At 38.1% G+C, this 22,582-nt stretch overlaps 1 protein-coding gene across 1 annotated transcript; it reads left to right on the top strand.

Moving 5' to 3' along the window:
• The first annotated feature begins 1,666 nt into the window (after positions 1–1,666).
• emc2 (ER membrane protein complex subunit 2) lies at positions 1,667–16,002 on the top strand. The gene is made up of 12 exons (XM_055164041.1): positions 1,667–1,727; positions 2,129–2,242; positions 2,926–2,990; positions 3,336–3,421; positions 4,682–4,739; positions 8,210–8,295; positions 8,429–8,488; positions 10,601–10,682; positions 10,788–10,898; positions 12,478–12,582; positions 15,281–15,387; positions 15,727–16,002. Exons 1-11 carry the CDS (start codon positions 1,688–1,690, stop codon positions 15,365–15,367), a joined length of 894 nt encoding a protein of 297 aa, XP_055020016.1. The 5' UTR covers positions 1,667–1,687; the 3' UTR covers positions 15,368–15,387; positions 15,727–16,002.
• The last annotated feature ends 6,580 nt before the right edge of the window (positions 16,003–22,582 follow it).

Below are 22,582 nucleotides of genomic sequence, written 5' to 3'. Positions count from 1 at the left end.
CTTGAATAATACATAATTTTAATTATACATCTAGAATCATGAATGGAGTGTCCATTTGGGTAAAACTTATAGAGGAGATGGGTCTGGATGCAGATTTGTTATATTAATTTCAACACAGATCAATTTATATGGACCACTAGGAGGTTGCATGTCATAATTTAAGTTGACATGTTGTAAGTTTTTAAGTTTTTAGTTCTAAGTCATATACTTAGTTCACCAAGTGGACTATATGCTAATTACAAATAATACACTCATTAATTTATGCATCTAACTTAGTTGCACAAATAAATTAGTGTATTTTTTTTAAGCCAGTCATTCATATTGTAGTTTATGGGTTATAAATGAGCAGCCAACTCTCTTGTGCCAGTCCACTGCTGACCTACGCACTGTCATGCTCCCTGGTTATAGCATGCAGGTATTGACTACCTCTATAATTCAGAAAGCAAGAAGTGCAACTGTGCCCCTCAAGTAAATAACTTGTTTTTGCATATCAGCAATATTATAAATTCAGGTCAATCATTGCTGTACTCCCCTAGTTCTCCAAACAACCCACTTTCCCTTGGTTATGCATGACTTGGCCTATGGTCTACAATTATCTTATGGAAACAAGACATTAGACAAGAACATAGTGCTATCTCCAAATTTGCGGTTATGTGCATTATTGCTTGAAAAGAGAAGTGAAATGTGATAACCCCAGATTTAGCAGTTTAGTTACAGGCTTTGACTTCACGGTGGATGATATTTCGATATCTGTTTCCCTCTGAACAATTTTTCTAATAATTACTATTGTGCGTCCCAAGTGGAGGCCTTCCGATATAACCACTGACATGATTAAAAGAAAATGAGAGGGCACAAAAAATAAAAAATAAATAAGTAAATAAATTATATATATATATATATATATATATATATATATATATATATATATATATATATATATATATATGTGTGTGTGTGTGTGTGTGTGTGTGTGTGTGTGTGTGTGTGTGTCAGTCCTGTCAGTCCAGATTCAAGAGATGGCAATATCAGGAAGAAGGAACATGAGAAATGGGGGCTCAAGGAAGAGCTGGAGGCTGGAGAAGGTCTGGAAGGTGAAGGCATCAGTGGTGCCCGTGGTGATGGGAGCACTCTGGGCTGTAAACCTCAAACTGGAAGAACAGTTGATTATGCCAACTCTGATGTTGTTGCATATCAAATAGAGACCAAAAAACAAAACCTAATTGGCTTAGGTCTTACGATCTTGTATTGTACTTTTTGTATTATTTTGTCTTGTCTTCAAATTGTGAAGACTGTACAAAGACTGTACAATAAATCAATCAGGCAACTTGAAAATCAGACTACGGTGTAAACTTAAGTGAAACACAATACTATTAGGCTGTAGAGTATGACATTTCATTGCTGTCCAGTATTGTGTTCCCATGACCTATAAAACCTCAAACACATACATATTTACCTTTATTAAAAAGGCATAAGTACGTTGCCATACTTGCTAAACATAAGTCAGGCACATGGATCTATAAATAAGAATAGAAGATTTTAAGAAGATTTTATTATAGTTCTATGGTCAGGCACTGCTGTCCTATGGTCTTCATTATTAATATGTTTATTTATTCACATTCGCCTTTTTTTTATTCCACGCCCAAATCTACGTTGACGTCAGCACGCCGTCTGTTGTCAAAGGGGGAAGATGGCGTCGGTTTCAGAATTGTACGACGTGGGATGGGAAGGTAAAACTACAGATTTATTTGAATTACGGTAAACAATAGAACATTATTCTCTGTGGGCGATCCGGCTTAGCAAGGTGGGAAAGCTTTCTATTGTATCATCACTGTTTGTCAACATAACACAGGATAAGTGTACACATACCGCTAACTGTTAGCTTTGGTGCTAGCTTACTCTGCTAACTCGGAAGACCGTAAAAGACAGTGAAAGGACAGTATCCTTCCTTTTAAAATTAGAGAACGTGCATGATTGATGAGCCTGTTTTCCAACCTTGAACTGTGTATTTTGGTGATGGCATCCGATCCGATTTCTATATTTTTATTCAGCCGCATGCAGGCTGTCTAGGTTAATCTCCTTATTTTACTGATGCGATATAACTAAATTTTAATTTATTTAATTCTCACAGATATGAGAGACAAGTTGCGAAAGTGGAGAGAGGACAACAGCAGGAATAGTGAACAAATTGTGGATGTCGGTGAAGAACTGATCTCTGAACATGCATCCAAACTAGGAGACGATAGTAAGTATATTTCACATTTGATCATTTTTGTAAACTGACTTCTGTTTAAATTAATTTGTAAAGTGGAGTACAAACGTGGATAAACACATTTGATATCGTCAATATAAATTTTGTTTATCTATTTTGTGCTAGAGTGTAAAATAAATGGATCAGTGGTTATTACAGTGAGTGAAAGATTAACATGTTTGTAAATATTTATCCAGACAGTTCAATAAAACCTAAAAGTTTACCTAAATGTTTTTTACCTTCATCAAATCCTAAATTATGTGAAGAAATTGTTTAAAATAAATTGATTTGTGTTTTCTATCTGTGCTAAAATGTTACTTACATGTTTTCATTTGCCAAAGCCACCTTCATTTTCACACACATATTATTATTATTATTATTATTATTATTATTATTATTATTATTATTATTAATAATAATAATATTAAATTTGGCCCCCAGGCCTGCATCTGACATGTCTGCAGTAAGACTTTTAGTACAAGATACACAGATAACCTCTAATATTAAGTAGAGGGTATTTTAAGTGGTTTTAATTATTATTATTATTATTTTTTACATTTTATCTCAAGGTTTATAGATTTTTGTGGTAGATAGACACAATGCATTTATTTTAATGGATGTTTTGACCTTTATTTAAATATTGTTATTAATACGTCTTCTATGTGTTATCTGCCCAGTTTGGATTATTTATGAACAGGTGATGATTGCTGCTTTGGACTGCAGTCGGGATGACTTGGCTTTGGTAAGATTGTCTTATTAGCACAATCTTCCAGTTTTAGATTTGTGATTAGTAAATATACTTTTTTTACGCAAAAGTATATATTTGTGATGACTATTTTAGACTGTGTTTGTGCTCTTTACATATTATGTGTTAATAAATACTAAATGTGTAATTAAATAGAAATGGGGGCCAATCAATTGATGCTCTGATGTGTTTGAGGTTTTTAGCTTCAGCTGATGAATGAAAATATTTAATCCTTCTGTTTTGTTTTTTAATTTTCCATGGACAGTTTTAGTTTCAGAGTAAAATTACAATTCAGTTTACGTGTTGTTAGTTATAATTGGGGGCTCCCTTTTTGCTTTGCAGACCTGTCTCCAGGAACTGAGGAAGCAGTTTCCTGACAGCCACAGAGTGAAGCGATTAACAGGCATGAGACTAGAAGCTTTGGAAAGGTAAGCACTGGACGCTAAAAGCTCAATTCAGAAGGAGTTATAAGAGCACTTTTGGAAAGCTTGGATTAGAAAACTGTTAGGAAATGCTAAATGGGTTAATGGTCTGGGTGTGTTCATGCACAGCGCAAGTAAAACGTTGCCTGTGTTTATGTTGGATCCCTCAGAAGGAAGAGGGCAATGGGTAGAGAAAGGGTTTAGCAACAAAAAGTCCTGTGGCCCGGCAGCCTGAGCTCGGGATTCCCGGGAAGGAAGTGGTCTGAACCAGTGTTATTCTGGGGGTCCCTCAGTCTTCTTTGGTTTGTGTTGCGTGGCTGTTTCCTCCTCTGCTACTGTTTTTACCCTGGCATTTCTTGTGTGTTTTCCTGTTTAGCACTGATTTTGGTATGTCACCGCAATCTTCGTACTGGCCCTGGTTTATACCCTGTACGGTCTATAACTTGTCTTAAGGAAGATGAATTATAAGTTTTTAAATGTTTTTTATCAGTTATGTTAGAGTTTATTTGGTCAACCGATTGCTTGACCTCTGTCAGAATAAACAAATGGGATGCTAGCATGTAATTGGCTACAGACACTTGAATGAGGGTGCTTCAAATGCACACTCACATTATTTATTTAGGAACCAAGTGAATCAAGTGGCTTATGAGGGGTTGCCTGGTGCCGCCTGAAATCTCCCAAAGTGTGGCTGAGTAATAAAGTGAATGTGAGGTTAGCAGCAGCTCTGGAAGTGCTGCTCAGTGCTAATGGGAAACAGTTGCTTCTGTTTGATGCAAGCTGTAGTAGACTTGCTGCTTTTTAATCACATAGTTGAAGCTTGTTCAGCGCCATTACTATGATAAATGCAATGATTCAAATCATCCTTTCATATTTTATTTGTAATGAGAAATGTACAGCGCACGGTCCATTTCCAAATTTTTTTATCGTATGATTTGATGTTTACAGCTCATAAATTTTCTCTAAACAAAATCATGTGGGATTAGGCCAACAGTTTGAGGCCTGCTGTGTTGCATATGAATTTCATGTGTAAATTACATTGCTATGTTTGGGCAAAGAGGAAAACAGTGGACAGAAGTGTTTGGTTACATATTTCGGTGCATGTAAAACTGGTAATTTAATACTGGTTTAAGGTGAATCAAAGTGACAGTGGCTGTCAAATGAGAAGCAAAATCAGATTTAAACTGTATAGCTACCTAGTGTAAATGTATATTGTATTTCACTGCTCAGTCAAAGTGACCAAAGGAATAATTTTTTTTTTCATTTAAGATATGATGAAGCCAATAAGCACTACGATGCCATCCTTCAAGAAGATCCCACCAATACGGTAAGAAATCAAATGAACAAAAACCCTTTGCTTTGTCAATGATTAGTTTTTGGTTTGGCATTTGAAGAGGAAGAAACCATTGAGTGATTAATTGACTAAACAACTAAACTTTTGTAGACCCCTGCTCTAAAGATTAGCTGCTTTTGGCAGTGTTACTCTTCTCTTTTCCCTCTGGCATCAACCACATTACTGATAAGACTCTCGTGTCTGGTGTGTTCTCACTCAAGGGCCATGAGTGTGGGTCAGTGGCAGTCAGACATATTAATGATACGTTTAAAGACAAGACTTTGAAGGTGGTGATTTACTATTGGCCAGCTCTAATGCAGTTTTTCCTCTGCCAAAGCCCTACACACCTCGCCTGCACATGATTCTATGAAGATCTTCTTAAATTGTATTCAGTGGAGTTCAGCAACAATGGAGTGTGTTATACTTACTAAGTGCTGTTTTCGAGGCCAACATTTAGGAGTTTTCCATGAAGCAATTTTTAAGATTGCTTATTTAGACCATCCAGACTTATCATATCCTTAGTTCTGTTTCAGCAATATGGCTATCCAGTTCCAACACCCATTTTAATTCACCTCTCTATCAGAACACAATTAAAACAATGACTTTTTACTTATGTGCATCCTGTTGCTCTTACTCTCAGGCACTGTCTAGAAGAGGTGTGTCCATGGCAATGCACACATCAAATTTACAAAAAAAAACAACAACAACAAACAATAACCAAATGAAATGATCTCATATAGACACTTAAAAGCTTGTCCTACAATACCATTTAGGCTACAGCACATCGGAAAACGTATTGGGGAACTTCATACTTGGCTAATAGCCTCTTCCTCTCACACCGTGAACAAGAGAGGAGGGGTGGGCTATGCTTTTCCCTCAGAATGAACAGAAAACCATGCTGGAACTCAAAATGTAGTAGCCAGAAGTCTGTTGATATCGTGTATAGTATTGTTACAGTTTAAACCAAGTGGAAGGTGGTTCTAAAGTCCCTGCTTCAAGTTGGCAGCCCTGAGCCGAAATACCTAAAAGACTGCTAGCTGCTTTATTTGAACACTTACTTCTCTCTTATACACAAACAGGGCTGTGGGTGTCTTAAAATCATTGCTATAGATTTGATTTGGAATACTAGGATTTGTGATGTATTGCAGTGTAGACAGAATCTGAGTTTATTGTAATTTCAAGTTCTATATTCTTTGTTCTTAATTTGGATCACCGTTAGTTTCCACCAAGTGGTTGCTAGTCTTCCTGGGTTCCATTAAAATATTCAAGGAAACTATCTAAATCAGTCCTAAATATATGCCTTAAAATAATTGCATAGTTTATTGGCTTATTGGTATCGGCCAGGAAAATGGCCATATTGGTTCATCTCCAACAGCGACAGTGGAAAAGTCCTCAGTGGATTGGGATCCTTGTCCAACTTCTTTTTTCCCATCTATAGACATTGGGTTATTTATTATAAATATATGTATGTCCAGTCATTTTGGAACGCTGACTATGGTGGAATTAAATTGAATATACTTTTGTATTAAATGGCACTGATGATTTAAAAATCGTCATTGTTTATTATGGTAATGAAATTACCGGTAGCTTAAAAGTGGGATACTCAGCTTTATTTAGCTTAAAAATTTTACCTATGTTGTATATTAGTAAAAATGTAACTTAGTGACAGTATACGACATTGTGTTCTGTCAGCATTAATTTTTTAAATATTTTATTACAAACTCTGAGGAAGGTGTCAAATCAGCAGACTTGTGCCTATAGATAAATATTTTTAAAATTAATACGTTTGTGGCAAGATGCAGAAATGCAAGTGATGCAAGTTGGAGAGCTGAGAAAAAACCCTCTTCTCTTCATGTTCTTCAGTGCACTTTTTAAGAATCAGTATAGTCCTGGCGGAAAATTGGCAACCACAAGGAAGACTTTCAAGGCATCCCAGCATGTGAAGCATATATTGGAAACTGAGCTGTTGTAATTATAGGCTATGGAACAGATGTGGTACCCATTAACCAAAATGGTTGAATCAACAAAAATTGTTCAAGGTTCAAGATTTTTTTTCTTTTTTCATTACTGTCCAAAAAATGTTTCAAACCGTTAGCCCTTCCTTGGCTCCCAACATTCAATACCTACAGCAATGATCTGGCAAAATTCTTCTCTGCCTGTGTAAGCGCATTTTTCTACTTTTTTTATGCTGTATATTTTTTGACTGTGCTGGGCTTGGCCATTTTTGGGATTTATAATACACGTGGAAGAACACAAATTTCATTCATTTATTCATTTATTTATTCATTCATTCATTCATGTCACTGTATTATTCCCAATGTAATAATTCAATCTCCTAATTGTTTGATTTACCACAGTCTCTTAGTAATGGCTTATTACACTGTAAGTATGCCAGCCTCTTTGTGGTTCTTGTAATGATAAAAAGTTGTGGTAGGTGGTAGCATGCAGCCAGAGATGATGTAAATAATCCAGTTGTTGCAGCTAACGTCTGCTCTAAGCACTAATTAAAAAAGAATCATGACAACAGCAGTCTCTGAGCCAGTGCCAGGTTTTCGGCATCATTAGTTACCAAAGGAGGGAGTGGGGGTGGTTTGGACTTGCTTCTTGTTTAATAAAGTGCTGTGTGATTCTCTGAGCTACCAACTTCCATATGTTTTTTAGGCCCATAGTGGTTTCTTATCTGACAAACAGGTCCTGAGGCTCAGGAGTGGTAATTGTGACATGTTTTTACAATAATGCATCCTTGTCTCCTTTGCACAGTTTTTTAAAGTACCATTCTTCTTCAAAATTGGCCTGGGCAAGTGCTGTAGGTCCCTCTTTAACATGATGGATACATAGATTTCTTGTGATGGCAGCATTAGAGGAGGAGCAGATTTACTGCTCTGTAGACATGAGTCATGCACAGCCGCAGTGTCTTTGGTTATGAGAGGAAGAGAGGAAGCCTCACTCCATCAAGTGCCAGTCCATAAATAAAATAGGCCGTGGCAGTGAACTTCTAATGGGAGCTAAGCCTCCTGTGAAGATTTTCACTCAACTACCATCAGGAGGAGGTGGGTGGGTGTGAGGTGGGTGAGGCTTTTGGAAAAGTCCGAGTAGCAGCAGAAATGCGTTCTAATTCAGACTGATGAGAATCTAATCCTCCATAAGGTCACTTCAACATCAAACAGAGTAGAAAGCCATTTCCAGCTGATGTAAGTCTGACTGCCTCAGCCTCAGATGCGTGCCTTGCCAGCAGAAAGACAGGCATTTGGGGTTGTGGACTGTGCCATTTTCCCTGTATGGTTAGAGATGACTCACCACTTTATCTCAGACAGCAATCTTCAAACTCTTTTTCTGACTGCTTTTCAGACATAAAGTCAAATCAGCTATCATGTCTTAATTGTTTGCAACCAAGGTTTTTAGTGCTCTTTTTAGTATTCTTTGTGAATGACTACAACTATGCAGAACTTTTTTGTTTGTTTTAGGCTGCAAGGAAACGCAAGATCTCCATTCTGAAAGCTCAAGGGAAATCAACTGAAGCCATCAGGGAGCTCAATGAGTATCTGGAACAGTGAGTGTTGAGCTGAAATAATCTTACATTCCCATGATTGCATGTCCAGTCAAATTTTGCATAGCTGTTGTTTTAAAAAATTTAAGTGATATGATAAATGCACAGCATCAGACTAACTCTATTTTTATTGCAGATTTGTTGGAGACCAGGAAGCATGGCATGAATTGTCAGAACTCTACATCAATGAACACGAGTAAACATTATTATTATTATTATTAGCATTATTATTAGCATTATTATTAGCATTATTATTAGCATTATTAGCATTATTATTGTTTTTGTTATTCAGGGTGGCATTAGCTGTTATCTTAGGGAGATCAGTTTTGCAGGGTTCACATCATCACTTTGATGGCTTGATTTCTTGGATGGCAACAGAGATGGAGGTCAGATGCCAAACTCTGTGAGTGGTCTGAATGGAGCTTTGTGCGTGTTTGCCACATAAGAGTTCTTTTATAGGATTGTTGTCTTAAGCCTCTTGGCCTCCAACTGCTACCTCAGTTGCCAAGGAGAATTGTCAGACAGCATTGTATAGAAATAGGTTTGTGTCACCTTTTATCCTTCCTAAATTGTCTCGAGCTTAGAAATTACTGAAGCGTTGTTAGCGGCTTCACTGTGGTGTTGACAATATGCAGTGTGTGTGTGGGGGGGGGACTGGCCTCCAGGTTGCTGAGTTGCCCCGGGATGTGCAGAGCTGTAGTAGGAATGTGTGGTGGCTACTTATTGGATATTTCATGCTTTTGTTTGGGTGGTTTTATTGCTGTAGTAGCCAGAGGAACTCCAGGGGTGAGCAGATTATCTCACAGCTTATCCTAGCACTTCCAATATCACACCATTCACTCCCACAGCTCCTTATCTACAGGCGTGTTAATTTCTTTTCTTTGTTTTCTTTATTTTGGGATACTAAGTCCATGTTTCCCCTCCTCCTCTTCCGGATAGCCCAACATTATCAGCTGTCTTTTCCACATGGATGGAGGCTGCGTTGAGAGAGAGCACTTACTGTGAAATTCCCAAGAGAAGGTGGTGGCACTTTTCTTTCCTCCGGCTTGAGAAAACATAGGCTGATGGACAAGCAAGGAAAAGAAATAAACTTTCCTACTTCACTGTGCAACACCCTGGGAGCTAAAAATAAACAGGTGCTCCCATTGTGAGGAGGGCAGCAGGCACCAGTTTTAACACATTAAATATATAATTAAGTGGCTCAAAGTTGACACTTAATCCCGACTTTCATATATTTGATTTGAGATCTTGACTAGTGTGTACTATTAACTTTCAACATCATCCAGTTATTAAATAAACAATTATTTTTTGTTAAATATTATGTCATTGACTGAAAAAGAAACTAACACAGTCCTTTCACACATGAGGGTGCCTTGATTCCAATAAGAGTGGAGAAAAGTAGAAGTAAAGTCCTGGCTCTGATACAAGCAGAGCTGATGTAGCAGGCGCTGTGTGAGCCTGGGCCATTGCACCAGCACATCTGAAAGTCTTTATATGGAGGAAGTGGTAATTGTAAGCAGCCTCAACCTTCCAACCTCTCTGATCTCCCACTCCCCAGACCCTTCCCCCTGTTTATTTCTTTCTCTCTGTCCCCACCTTAATTTCTCTCCAATGCTGTTAATCTTTCAGGTATTTTTTTCTGGTCAATTTTAAATGAGTAGCAATTGTTGTCATAGCCAGACTTGTATCCTTCAGTAAGACAGCATGTGCATGATTTAGAAGATTTCAGAAGATGCACAAAAGCAATCACATTTGTTGTAATTCAGGGTTGATTTGGTTTAACATCTTGCATTTTGGGCTTTTTAATGATAAGGTGGAACCAAAAGAAACAAACTCTTCATTGTGGGAACAGATGACTCTGAACAAAGTGCTCGTAGAAAGCGAATTTAATTCTTGAATCTATTTTTAGGTTTACACGATTTGAATTTCTTCATTGTTTCTCTGCGTGACCTGGACTGTTTGGAGGAAAGGGAAACTGTATTAGAAGTGGAGTGGCAGCAGATTAGTGTGAGGTCAACAGCTCAGCAGTCTGCTGCTGAGAAGTGATCTCATCTGAGTTTAGGCCGTGAGTGCCAGGTCTGACTGCAGCACTGACCTCAGGAAGGTAGTTAACTACACATTAAAGTCTGAAAAAACAACCGGAAAGACAGGATTGATCTTCACGTGCCTCTTTATGTCCTCTACCTAAAACAGAAAGTCATAGTGATATGGCATTGAATAATTAGTTCTAAAAACATTTTATCTTTGAACATATTCTACACAGTTATTAAAATTAAGTACTAAAACTTTTGTTTTCTGGTCTTCACAGCTATGGCAAAGCTGCATTTTGCCTCGAAGAGCTCATGATGACCAATCCTCACAATCACTTGTACTGTGAACAGTATGCTGAGGTAGGTTTGTCCATCAAAATCAAGGACCTGAAATAGTGAAATGAATTTTCATAATCTCAGAGAATTAAATCATTAGCCTTTCATTATTTGTTTCCTTTGACACAGGTGAAATATACTCAAGGAGGCCTAGAAAACCTGGAACTTAGCAGAAAATATTTTGCCCAAGCGCTGCGACTTAACAACCGAAACATGAGGGCACTGTTTGGTCTGTACATGGTAAGTATTACTTTGTATGAGAAAAGGAGCAAAATGGTCAAACCATTTTTGTAACTCTGTGGTTTGTCAAGGTTGAGCCTGTGTGTATGTGGTGTGTTTTGGGGGAGTATGGCGAAGGGGCTCTCAGACAGGTCAACACGCTGCTGACTCAGGCGGTGAACTCCAGCATTGGAAAGTCTCCCCCTCTGGACCACTTTATTTTTGTAATAATACCCTTTTGGTGAGACCTTTTTATGTGCGCTGTTCTTAAATAAATAAAGCAACCCTAAACTAAAAGGGCAGGGCACAGTGAAGTACAACTGCTGCAAGTATTTTGTCATCAGCAATTCATCCAACCAAGCAAGTGCCAGTTTAATTGTGGCCTTCAACGTTCTTTAATCTACATATTTGTTTGAACAGGATGTTGTCTGCTAGCACCAATGCATCATATGTAAGTGAGACCTGACATAAGAACACAAACGAACCGGTGCATGCTATAGAAGGTGCAGAGTGGAAGCAGGACTAAGACAGAGAGCCCCACTGTTTTTCTGTGAGCTGTCCTGGGATTCTTCAGGTAGTCCAAACACCTCAGTGTAGCACATAGCACTACTTTTTGTAACCAGTCACTTGTGGGCAGCAGGCGGTGACAGACCAGGCTTGGGCCAAACAGACGTTTGCCTCTGTTAACTTTCAAGTCAATGTGGACACAGACCAGGCCCTGTGCAGTTTCCTGACATGTCGTCCACTGCCACTCGAGTCTTTAGTGAATACTTCAGGTGGGAGTTTATTCTTTATCAGTCACAGATCTGTCTAATGATGTGTTTTGCAGATTGTCAACTAATCTTGGTGGTCCACGTCATGACAGGTGTGTGTGGTTCAGCCAACGAACAGGAAACTTTCACTGTTTTGCACCAACTCATTTGCAGTGACCACAGTTGGTTTGGTGGTTAGTTAGTCACAACACTTCCGTGGGGAATCCCCTCCATAATAGTAAATGCCTTTATTTGGGGATAGCCTGTTTTGGGTGACATCATTGCTATTGAGGTTTGGAAAAGAATGCATGCAAAAATACAGAAGCCAAAGAATTATTTTTGAAATGGCAAGCCCGAGTTGATTGGTGTGTAGTTAAGATTTCAGCACACTAGTAGTGAGTCTTTGAAGTGCAGTAAGGGTAGACCCGCTGGGGTTGCTGTGTGGAGATGATGGCAAGAACATGGGATTTGTGGTTCAGAGCAGAGCAGAGGCCGTGATTTAAGTAGCACTCTCCTCTCTGTCCTTTAGTTTTTCTCCTGAATTATTTGAATCCTAGTTGGATCTTTCATTACTGGAAATCAATGGTGTTGGATAAATTAAGCCTCTTGTGTGACAATTTGCAAATGACACTCTATAGTGCTCACTTTTTCCTGCCCATAAGTATGTACCACTGTGTCATCAACCCGGAGTCTTTTTTTTTTATTTTTATTTTTTTATTGGGGACCACAATGACTGGTGCAGTGGTATGTGGAAATTAACCTTTTTAAGGCAGCTTAACCAAGTTTTGATATAGAAAACCCACTCTCCTTAACCCTTCCTTGTGTTAATGATTTGTGTTTTTCACCAGTCTGCAAGTCACATCGCTGCTAGTCCCAAAGTTAGCGCAAAGGTGAAGAAGGACAACATGAAGTACGCAGCTTGGGCAGCAGCTCAAATAAATAGAGCCTATAAGGTGAGTGACATGTCATGTGCCTATCAATAGTTTTCTGTTAATTTTTGAGGGAAAATGACACAGTTTATATACCCAGCAAACTTCAAAATTACAAATGTTGGATAAAATAAGCTCTGTAAGTGATAAGAGTATTGCGAAGATTGTAACCTCTGCAGGCAATACTAGTAATAGTGCCTACATATGCACAAAAACAGTGGGGAGTTACACATCCCTCAAATTGTGTCAAAGGTTTATCCTGTTGTCATGGTGATATAAGTGTAAAGCTTATGCATAGGAAATATTTTTGCCACACAGCTTATGTGTTCTGCTTATTTGGGCATCAGCCCTTAAACATATAATAAGTGGTTTTGTGCTCTGACTGCTGAGAGACGAGCTCCCTGCCGAGCCCATAAAGACCACCAAACTGCGATACATTTCACACATGTCAGTTTAGTGATGTTGCTAGCTTCACAATGACTGCACAGTAGTTCTTTATGTATATCAGCACAAAAAAAATCCTGCTCTCTTGATAGTGTTTGAGCTGAGCTTCATATTTTAGAGAGCAAACATTAAACCATAAATTAGAAGATAATCAAAATGACAAGTGTGAAAATCCAAAAATAGGGGCAAACTGAAGGTTTGTCTGATGCTGCAGAGTGCAAACCACTTCCGGGTTATTATTTTTCACATAAGTGCTTGTGGATTGTATCCATGTCTTATGCAAAGTACATTTTTCTCTGGAGATACATCACTCATTGTACATTTAGCCAACAGATAATGTAAGACTTCATTATCTATTCATAGACTTGCCATGAATAATTTAGCTGTGTAAAATGACAATGTTATATATTCCTTCATAGTAGCATGAGCTTCTTTAGGTGAACTGGGCCACTATTAGAGCCCTACGGACAGTTCCAGTGTTTTTTCTGTGTGGGTTTCTCTGGTGACTTAAACGAGACACCTCTGCCTCTCAAGGACCATGAAGCCACCTGGTCACATCACTGCACTTCTCCTTGTTATGCTTAAGTTGCCTGGTAGTAATACAGCCTTCCCAATGTGGACTTGCATGCATGTGATTGGTTTTCTGGTTGCTGTGTGAGACGAGTTAAATAACAAGGTGTGTGGCTGCCTCTTATTCCTGCCCAGTTAAATAACTTCTTAGATCTGTGGGAGAATGGTGCTTTGTGAGACAGCTTCAGGCTGCTCTTGACTTGTGCTAGCTGATTGATAGTCCCTCAAAAGCCTTTTCTTGTTTCAGTTGTCCACTTTTATTAAGTCATACCTGGTGATTGTCATACTTTAGTGTGAAAAAAGGTGTGTGTAAGCAGATGTCAGCGAGAGGTCATGACTGACTGGGCCATTTTCAGATGTAATAACGTGTTGGTGGTTAAACATGCCAGAGGTGTGTAGATTGGAGGTGCAGAGGCATTAAAAGCGGCTCTATGCCACTGCCCTCCTGGCCACACCATCTACTCTAAACATATTCTGTGATTAGTTCCACTGTCATGGGCCACAGACTCACTGCGTCACCACTCTATTATCAGACGCTCAAAATAGATGTGGGGCTGCCTCTGCTGTTCTGTTGTAGACCAGGGCACAGTTAATGTGGTGGTCTCACCTCAGGCTGAGGGGATAATTGACTACCGGGCCTGGGGTAATGGCGCATTAGGCAGAAGGCAATGAAATGCACTGATCATTATAGCTACCACACTGCACACACCCTAAATCTAAAAGAATGAGTCACTCTCTGAAATTACGTAGCCAATTCTACACCTTAGCCAACCGCGCTGTGTTGGCTCAAAGGAAAGGAAAAAATTCAAACCATGGAACAGTATAGACTGAGTTTCTGTTTATGAAAACTTTATTTTGTCAATGCAAATAAGCCTAAGCAAAGTTGCTTATTGGTTTGCTGTAATATAAATGAATTATAATTTCCTTCTTGAGCATACAAAAATTACACAACCTAAAAGATTTTTTGAAAACATGTACGCATATAATAATACCCTTGAACTCCATTACTAAATCAACTATATTGGTTGTGGGATTGAAATAAGTTAATAGATTTATCAACTTATTCACTAATCATATAGTAGTCTGGTCTATACACAACTCTATCAGAATGACTTCACTTCATCTTTAAATGGGCCAAATAAAATATTTGAAACCCAGACAACTTATTGATTCATCAAAAGAACAATCATGATCATATAAATAATCATTAGTTAGGTGACTGCTTCCTTTCTTTACTCACCCTTATAGGGCCTGTATTTCTTCCCAGCCCATCATAAATCATGTATCGTCAATCTATCAGAGAGAAGTCTCCGTCTGTCTTGAGATGTAATCATACAGAAATGTGTGTGCTTGGACTCCTACACGAACAATATGCAATTATATGATGAGGGTCACTTCCTGTTGAAAATGAGCTAAAATTAGGTGTGTTATGAACTCTTGGACTGGATTCTGTGGAAATGGAATTGGGCATATCATGCCATGTCTGGAAGCAGCCATTACATATAAAGGACTAAAATGGCACTTATGAAACGGCTCTCAAATTAGAAGTTTTATTTGTGTTACTTGTCCAATTTTATCGAATGGTGATTCCTTCCAGCTTTACAAAATCTAAACTAGGGCAGAGATGTATTTAATTGGCTTATCTAATACTAAACTAATGACCTAATATCCTGTGTGACGTTTTGTCTCTTTGGGTTGCCTCTTGCAGCTCGCCGGCCGTGGGACAAAGGAAAACAAATGCTCGGTGAAGGCTGTGGAGGAGATGCTGGAGTCCATGCAGATCACCATGTCCTAGATGTCCCATCTATCTCTCATGTCAGTGTCTCCTTCTCTGCATTGTGTCTTCTGTGTCTTCGGGAACCACAGTTTAGCCTCACGATGTGATTAAAACTGTGTTTTAAAAGTAAAGTTACTCTTTACATGGATACTAAAGACATTTTTCCTTTAAGTGCAGAGGTGTCCTCATCCATCTGGTATGCAGTTTTCAACTTATTGTCTTTAGCAGGCAGAATCATTTTGTAATATACATCATTGTCTTGGAATTGCAATTCTTGTATTGTCCATTCTATTTATTAACATTGCAGAGATCCACTTTATCTGTAAATGCTACACTATTAACCGTTTTCTTTTCATCTTATTTAATTGTCTTTACAGAGAATGACTGATGGATAAACTGAAAATAAAATGTCTTAACAACTATGAAGACGGTCTGCTTTTTGACAAATCACAGCTGTCATTGTGAAACTGGTGGTAAAATGGTTACAGAAAGGTGCTCTCTTTTTCATGGTGATTTCATCTTGGAAGTCTTGCCCTTCAATTATCTTTGACAGCAAGTCAACTTTCAGTAACCAAAAGAACACTTCATTCTACCCTTTTTGTAAGATTTTGCCAGTAAGTGACATCTCAAGTGAAAATAAAGAACCAAAGGTATCCTTGCTTACTGTGTGACATTGCATTGATCCAAATGAGTCTTTGAAGTTCCCTTTCACTCATGCAGAACTGTTACATCCATTAACATTTATTTATTAAGCTTCAGTGCTGAGTTTATGGCCTTTTTTGGACAGCTCTTAAATGGACATGGGTCACCCATTTCAAAGTTGTTAGTGTGGAAAGCTGTTTGAGCAATATTTTAATGGTGTCTGGCTCAATGAATATGTCTGCATTTGATTTTCCCTACAATCTGGTGGAACAAATGAAAACCAGGGTCACTTAAACTGACAAGTGTTGTTTTTTTTTTTTTTTTTTTTTTCCTCAAGGTCTAGGGTTAGTGGGTATCTAGAAAGTTTGTAAGGGTGTTGAAAGTTTATAAGAGCAAATTCATAATCAGTGTGTGCAGGCATTTTACGAACAATGAATTTTTATAATGTGGATAAATTTTCTCTGCCATTTAATGACTAAAAATCATTTTACTCTCAAATAATTTATTCTATATTTAATTTTTACACTGAATGGTGGGTTGGTTGCTTGAGATCATTAACCAATTAGGCAAATGTCTGTACTGCCATTGCTTCTAGTTCTAGTTCTAGTTTATTTTTTTTTTTTTTTTTTTCTGAACATTTCTATTGAAAGTTTGTTTGTTTGTTCTAATAGTCCAGTAGTTTTGGAGGTTAAAACTTGTCTGTACATGCATATAGGATAGTGACTACTGAAAGTAAGGAAAAGCAAATAGCTGTGGAAAAGTGTGCCAAAGACAGAGGCAATAGTGCCATCTGTAGTCAGCATGAGGAAGACCTACAATGAATATAGGAAGACTTTATATAGCCTTAAGGGACACCTGGAAATTGGTGGTTATTGTAACATTTAAAAACATCTAAATTTAACTGTGTGGTTTGTTATTCCGCCCGCTCACAAATCTTACTTCCAGAGCCAGAAAACAGCCGCCCCATACCAGTGACCAGTCATGTATTGTGATGAATGTTTTCCCTGATTTGGCTGCACTTTCAAAAAAAAATGTCCCTGTAAGGAGAAGACAAATAGCCTGTTGGTTTAGATACTGCCCTGAGTTTTTATAGCATCACTTCTCATATTGGAACTCCTGCTACTGGCTGTCCTTTCTACTTTAATCCTAAACGAAATGATTTATGTATTTATTTTACAATAGAGAAACATTAACTAATCTTTAAAGGGCCCATAGTATGCTAGTCTGACGTGTGTTATAATGTTTCCTCATCAAAAACATACATACCCATACCCAAATCCTGCATATTTAGGATGAGATCTTCTCTTGCATAGAAAACTCTGTTCTACCTTGTGATCCATACACCTTCACTAGAATCATGTTGATAATTTCAGCCTTGGAACTGCCAATACTAAATAAAAACTAAATGGTAGCGATTAACTTTGTAACTACCACTACGTGCCATCAAAAGGTAGAACAGAGCATTTTAAGATTTGAAGATGTAGACAGACTAATAACATAGGATTACGCAAACATGTGTGAGTGAAACAAAAGAAAACTCCAGGTAAGTTTTTGATGAGGTAACAACATTACAACATGGCTTAAAGCTCACAAGAGTCAGGAAGAACAGCTATTGTCAACTTATGGTTTCTAAAAATTATCAGTTAACATTACAAAGCTTTTCCATATCATCATTTCTTAATTTTATTCAAAAGTGTTTTTTAATCTCTTGTCCAAGGACCTAATTACTGCAACGTGTCCATCAACTATTGACTTGATTGATTTAGGCTATTGAACTTTTCTCATTCCCCAACCAGTGACCAGTCAATTTCTAAATCAAATTTCAATGAAGAAGAAGAAAAGTAAAATCCTACCATGGCAAATAGGCCACGCTTTGTATTGCAGATAGCTCATAGTGTCAGAAAAAAGAACCAGTGGGGGGAAAAAAACAACAACTAAATCGGTACATTCAAGGATTCACAAGGGAAAAAGGCCAAAAGTGAATTCAACGCACTTTCTTCTAATTTGTGCTCTAAGATGTACACTTGACAGCCCTTGAAGAGGAAAATTCCAGATATGATGAATAAGGTGCAGAGATGGGCGGTGGTGTCAGATGAAAGGTGAGGCAGAACACGAGAAGAAGCGACGTGGAAGAAACAGATAATTGCGCATCTGGAAGGCAAAGGGGGAGGCCGATTTTGCTCCATGATACTTAGGACTTTTCCAAGGTGAGGGGGTGAGTGGAAAGGGAGCGACTCGGCTGGCTCGAAGGCTCATCCATCTCTGTCTGGTTTAGGGGGAGATGCCGGGAGTTGCTAAAGATGGATGATGCTTCGTGCGCTAAATCCTACTCTGTCCCGCATTACAGTGAACCAGCCTGGTGGTGGTGAAATAGCGTTTTGGCTACAGGCGGGGACGGCGCGACCCACTCCCACTTCTTTTCTGGGAATGGAGATGTAGTAGGAGTAGAGAGTTGGCCCAAAGAAGACGGATCATTCAAATAACACCTGACATCACATGTGAACCCGCAGCGGATCGGATACACTGTAGAACTGGCCACCACAAACTCGCTGCAAATTGCCATGCTCCTAAAAGCGCAGCCTGCAGTGCCTCTGATCCGGTTTGAAAAATACTAGACATTTTTGTTGTCTTATAAGCGGTTTCATCCTACTGTCTTGTGGAATGAAATTGATTTCATTTGTATTTTTAGGACCTTCGAACCAGCCCGGGCTATTTGCAAAGAAAAGGCCTATTGTGCAAGAATATATGGCTGAAAAAAAATGCTGGTTTGTGCAAAATATTGTATCACTTTGGAACAAAAGGAATAGCTGGAATTTATAGGGTTGATAAAACAAATCGTTAAAAAGTGCAGTTTCTGTCTATGAAATTGGAGCCAGATTGCAAGATGCATTGTGTAAAAGTTCTTGATTGTTGTATATCCAGAAAAGTACTTTTTGAGTAATACTAAACCTGTTGAATTAAGGATGTTTTTTTTTTTTTTTCTTATATTGCACAATGCCGTTCTGCATTTATTTTCCTTTCTAACTGCATGAGTGACATTTGCTCTTTTTCTAAAGGTGCTCATGCTGGGAAACTATTTATTTAGAGCAACAAAATTATGCCGGTTTGTGCAAAACAGAGCAACAGAGGGGAACACTGCGGTTATGAAAGTGTGATCATGAACATGCAGACAATGTGCAGGCATGCCTCTTTGTCAGCTCCAGTTTGCCTAAATATGTGAGTGAGTGTATGTGAGAGAATGTGGAAGTTTGAAACAATATAAATCCCATTGGAATGAAAACTATTAGCTCGGAGCTGTGCTGACCTGAAGGCTCCAGTTTTCTGATATCTTCATCCAGTAGATATTTTGTCTGTTTTGCGTGTTGCCCGGTCTTCTCAGCTTGAGGCATAATGGCAGAGGTCTTGGCTCTGCACATGTTGTGGCTACATCCTGTCTTCAGATTCTGTCACTTATACTATGTAGGAATTGTGCAAAACAGAGAAGGGCAAGTCGCTGGCACAAAGGGTGGTTATTCTTTCCAGGCCAGGATTCCAAACCACAAATTCCCCCTCGTCATAGTATCTTCTGGTAGGAAAGCTCTGATCTACCTTTTTCACTGTATCAGATGTGGCTACTGCTCGAACTTCCTGGATGAATATAAATGACAACCACAAATTAGCGCACAGTATGAACAAGAACAGTCAAAGATCAGATTTTAGACATATCAAAAATCACACATTTCTAGAATCCCAACAGGCCACGACATTCTTAATTAGACCGCCGCGGGAGACTTCATCTTTGTACGTATTGACCTTACACCAGTGAGGAATGATAAACATTTCTAATTACTACAACATGAATCAGAGGAGATTCTGGGCTCAGAGCCAAACCTCCTTCCAACTGGGAAGAATGGGAAACATATTCCTGTGTACTTGTGCTTTGATGTACAGACACCTTCTCTTCTGCAATTGGATTCCACACATTCCACACTGTTGCTTTGACTCAGCAGCATCTCAAAATATCACCCTGCTCTGATGAAGACCTCTCATCAGAGTACATTTTATGTTTTTTTTTTTTTTTAATTTTTATTATTTCGTCATTGTTTAGACCTAGTTTAGATCTGTTGGAATTTGGTGTGAAAAGTTTGAGACCTACTGAGCTAGACCTATACTAGCATTAGAAATTGATTCCTGTGAGCTTTAAGTCATGTTGTTACCTCCTAAAAACATACCTGAAGTTGTGCTTGGATTCATTCACACACGTTTTAGTCTGTCTACATTTCTAAAACTCAAAAGCTGCAGTTTCCAAGTTAACAGCTATTACCTTTTGTTCAATATAAAGTGGTAATTCCAGGGCTGAAATTATTCAAATTATTCTAGTGAAAGTGCATGGAATTTAAAAACACAGTGGAGCATTTCCTATATTACTACATGGCATCACAAAGTGTTTTCAGTTTGAGAGAAGGACTCAGCATTAAAATGCAGGGTTTGTGTGTTAAACATGAATGAAACAAAACACAACTCTGGGTATGTTCTTGATGAGGAAAAAACATTATAACATAGATCAGAAAATAGTGTAATATTGTCCATTTAAGTCAAATTAACTCACTGCATAGTACTTGTACATTTAAACAATAATTTAAATTTAATTGTAAAAATTTTTGTGACAGAATCATTTTCTCTTCCACCTTTCCCATGACCCATCAATACTCTTGTGAGTGAAGCTTCTGTCATCTGGAGAAGGGTGGAGCAGTCCTGCCTAAAAATGCTTGTGTTACAAAATGCAGTCATCAAATTTTCATATATCTAATATAAAAATAAATGAAATAAAATCTAACATTCTTTTAATGTGGTTGGGCTATTGAAAACCAGAGATGGAAATCAGTTATGTTTCATTGGTTTACATCATCAGATCAGGTCAAAACTTACCCCAAAAGTTAAGGCAATGTGATGCAGAGAAAGCGTTTCCTTATACTAGCAGGAAATGTTAAATTTGAGTGCATAAGATAATACTAACAATAACGTTGGTTAGGGATTTTCCCCAAGTCAGTCTGTATCAGCACCCTATTCTCATGGTGGCTTTTTGTCTGTCAACTCTGGGTGGTGGGTGGTCAAGGTTAATTTACTATTGGCTATGACAACTGACCACCTACAACACATTCCCATTGAAAAATATGGAAGTAGAAAATCATAAATCTTCTTTGTTGTGAAAGGCACTGCTAACATGCAATGTGGTCTGCTCACAAAAATCACTTCCCCTCTGTCTGCATGCATGGGAAGGTTAGGATAATATGGCCCTATTTAATCCATGGCCTTTCAAAGATATTGGCCATGTAATATGCTCTGTAGCGTTTGCATTGCACAGATCCCTTCAGCGCGATATTGAAAATAGACAGTTTGACTGTTTGAACTTGTATGAACTGTTCGTACCAGGAGAGTCTCCCTTCGTCTTCTTCTGCCTTGTGTTATGTTGTGTGTTATGACTGTTGTAAAGACTCAATCACTAGTTACTATTATTATTACTATGTTATGCACTATGTTACATATGCACTATGAATGTCAGTTTGCACAGCAGTTAATTTTTAATCATGCTAACTTAAACTAAACTAATATCATATAAATAAATAGTTACAGTATTTATTTATTTTTTATTACTGGAACTTGCCTGTTTATTTAACATGTTAAATACAGTCTAATGTTTAAAGCTGTAAATAGTTATTTAAGCATCACCACTCAGTTACAGATGCATCGCTGAATATCCACTATGTTGCAGGAAAAATGTTATTCTCATTAAACCTAACAGCTTTTGTATGGCTTTATATGCATGTATAAGTCGCACTAACACTACAGGTAGTACTTATGAGGGACTGAGAAGCATTGATGGTGGCCATGTACTTTTTTTACATACACTCAAAACAAAATGTCTCATTCATTCAACTTCCTTAACAGTGTAAGTTTTGGAAGTGATTTTTACCACTGCTTCCAGGTTGGGATTTTAAAAGAAATTGCTAATTGGATGACTTTTGTTTGTAAAAGAACTTTCACACACAACATCCAGTTATGAGTGAGGAAAGCCAACTGAGAAAGAAAACAAAATAAAATGCATTGGGTTTATGAGCTGTATTTTAAGCCAAATTAAGTGAATACCTGCCAGAGTATCAAAGGCTTCAAATGTATTACTTATGGGAACCTTTTAATACTAACTTCAGAATTCAGCTTTTTTCTGTTTCAGCACTCAATATTATCAAGTTGCTACTGATGCTAGCAGGCTCTGACCCTATTCTCATTTGTAGAACATGTAAATGTTCTTATATGAATTCTTTGTGACACTGAAAAATGCTGTTGACCAGCCTAATTGCAGTCGCCATGTTGACCTCTCCTGCTTACACTTTTGGCTTAAGTTGTTAGGTTTTTCCTCAGTCATAGCAGGGCCAAAGCATAGATTCTAATTTCATCACATATCATCCTTGTATGAGAACACATGCACAAGAGGCTCTTAGTTTAGTTTGTAGTTTCAGTGAACGTAGATCTCAGTAGAGCTACTGTTGTCTCTGTTACTGTGCATCTTAAATAGAGGCAGAGGAGTGACTGATCTGCCCCGCATCAGTACCT

Source organism: Boleophthalmus pectinirostris, unplaced genomic scaffold, assembly GCF_026225935.1.
Source record: "Boleophthalmus pectinirostris isolate CB_2022bp ecotype Guang Dong unplaced genomic scaffold, ASM2622593v1 HiC_scaffold_6, whole genome shotgun sequence".
Taxonomy (NCBI): domain Eukaryota; kingdom Metazoa; phylum Chordata; class Actinopteri; order Gobiiformes; family Gobiidae; genus Boleophthalmus; species Boleophthalmus pectinirostris.
This window is presented reverse-complemented; position numbering and strand designations above follow the sequence as displayed.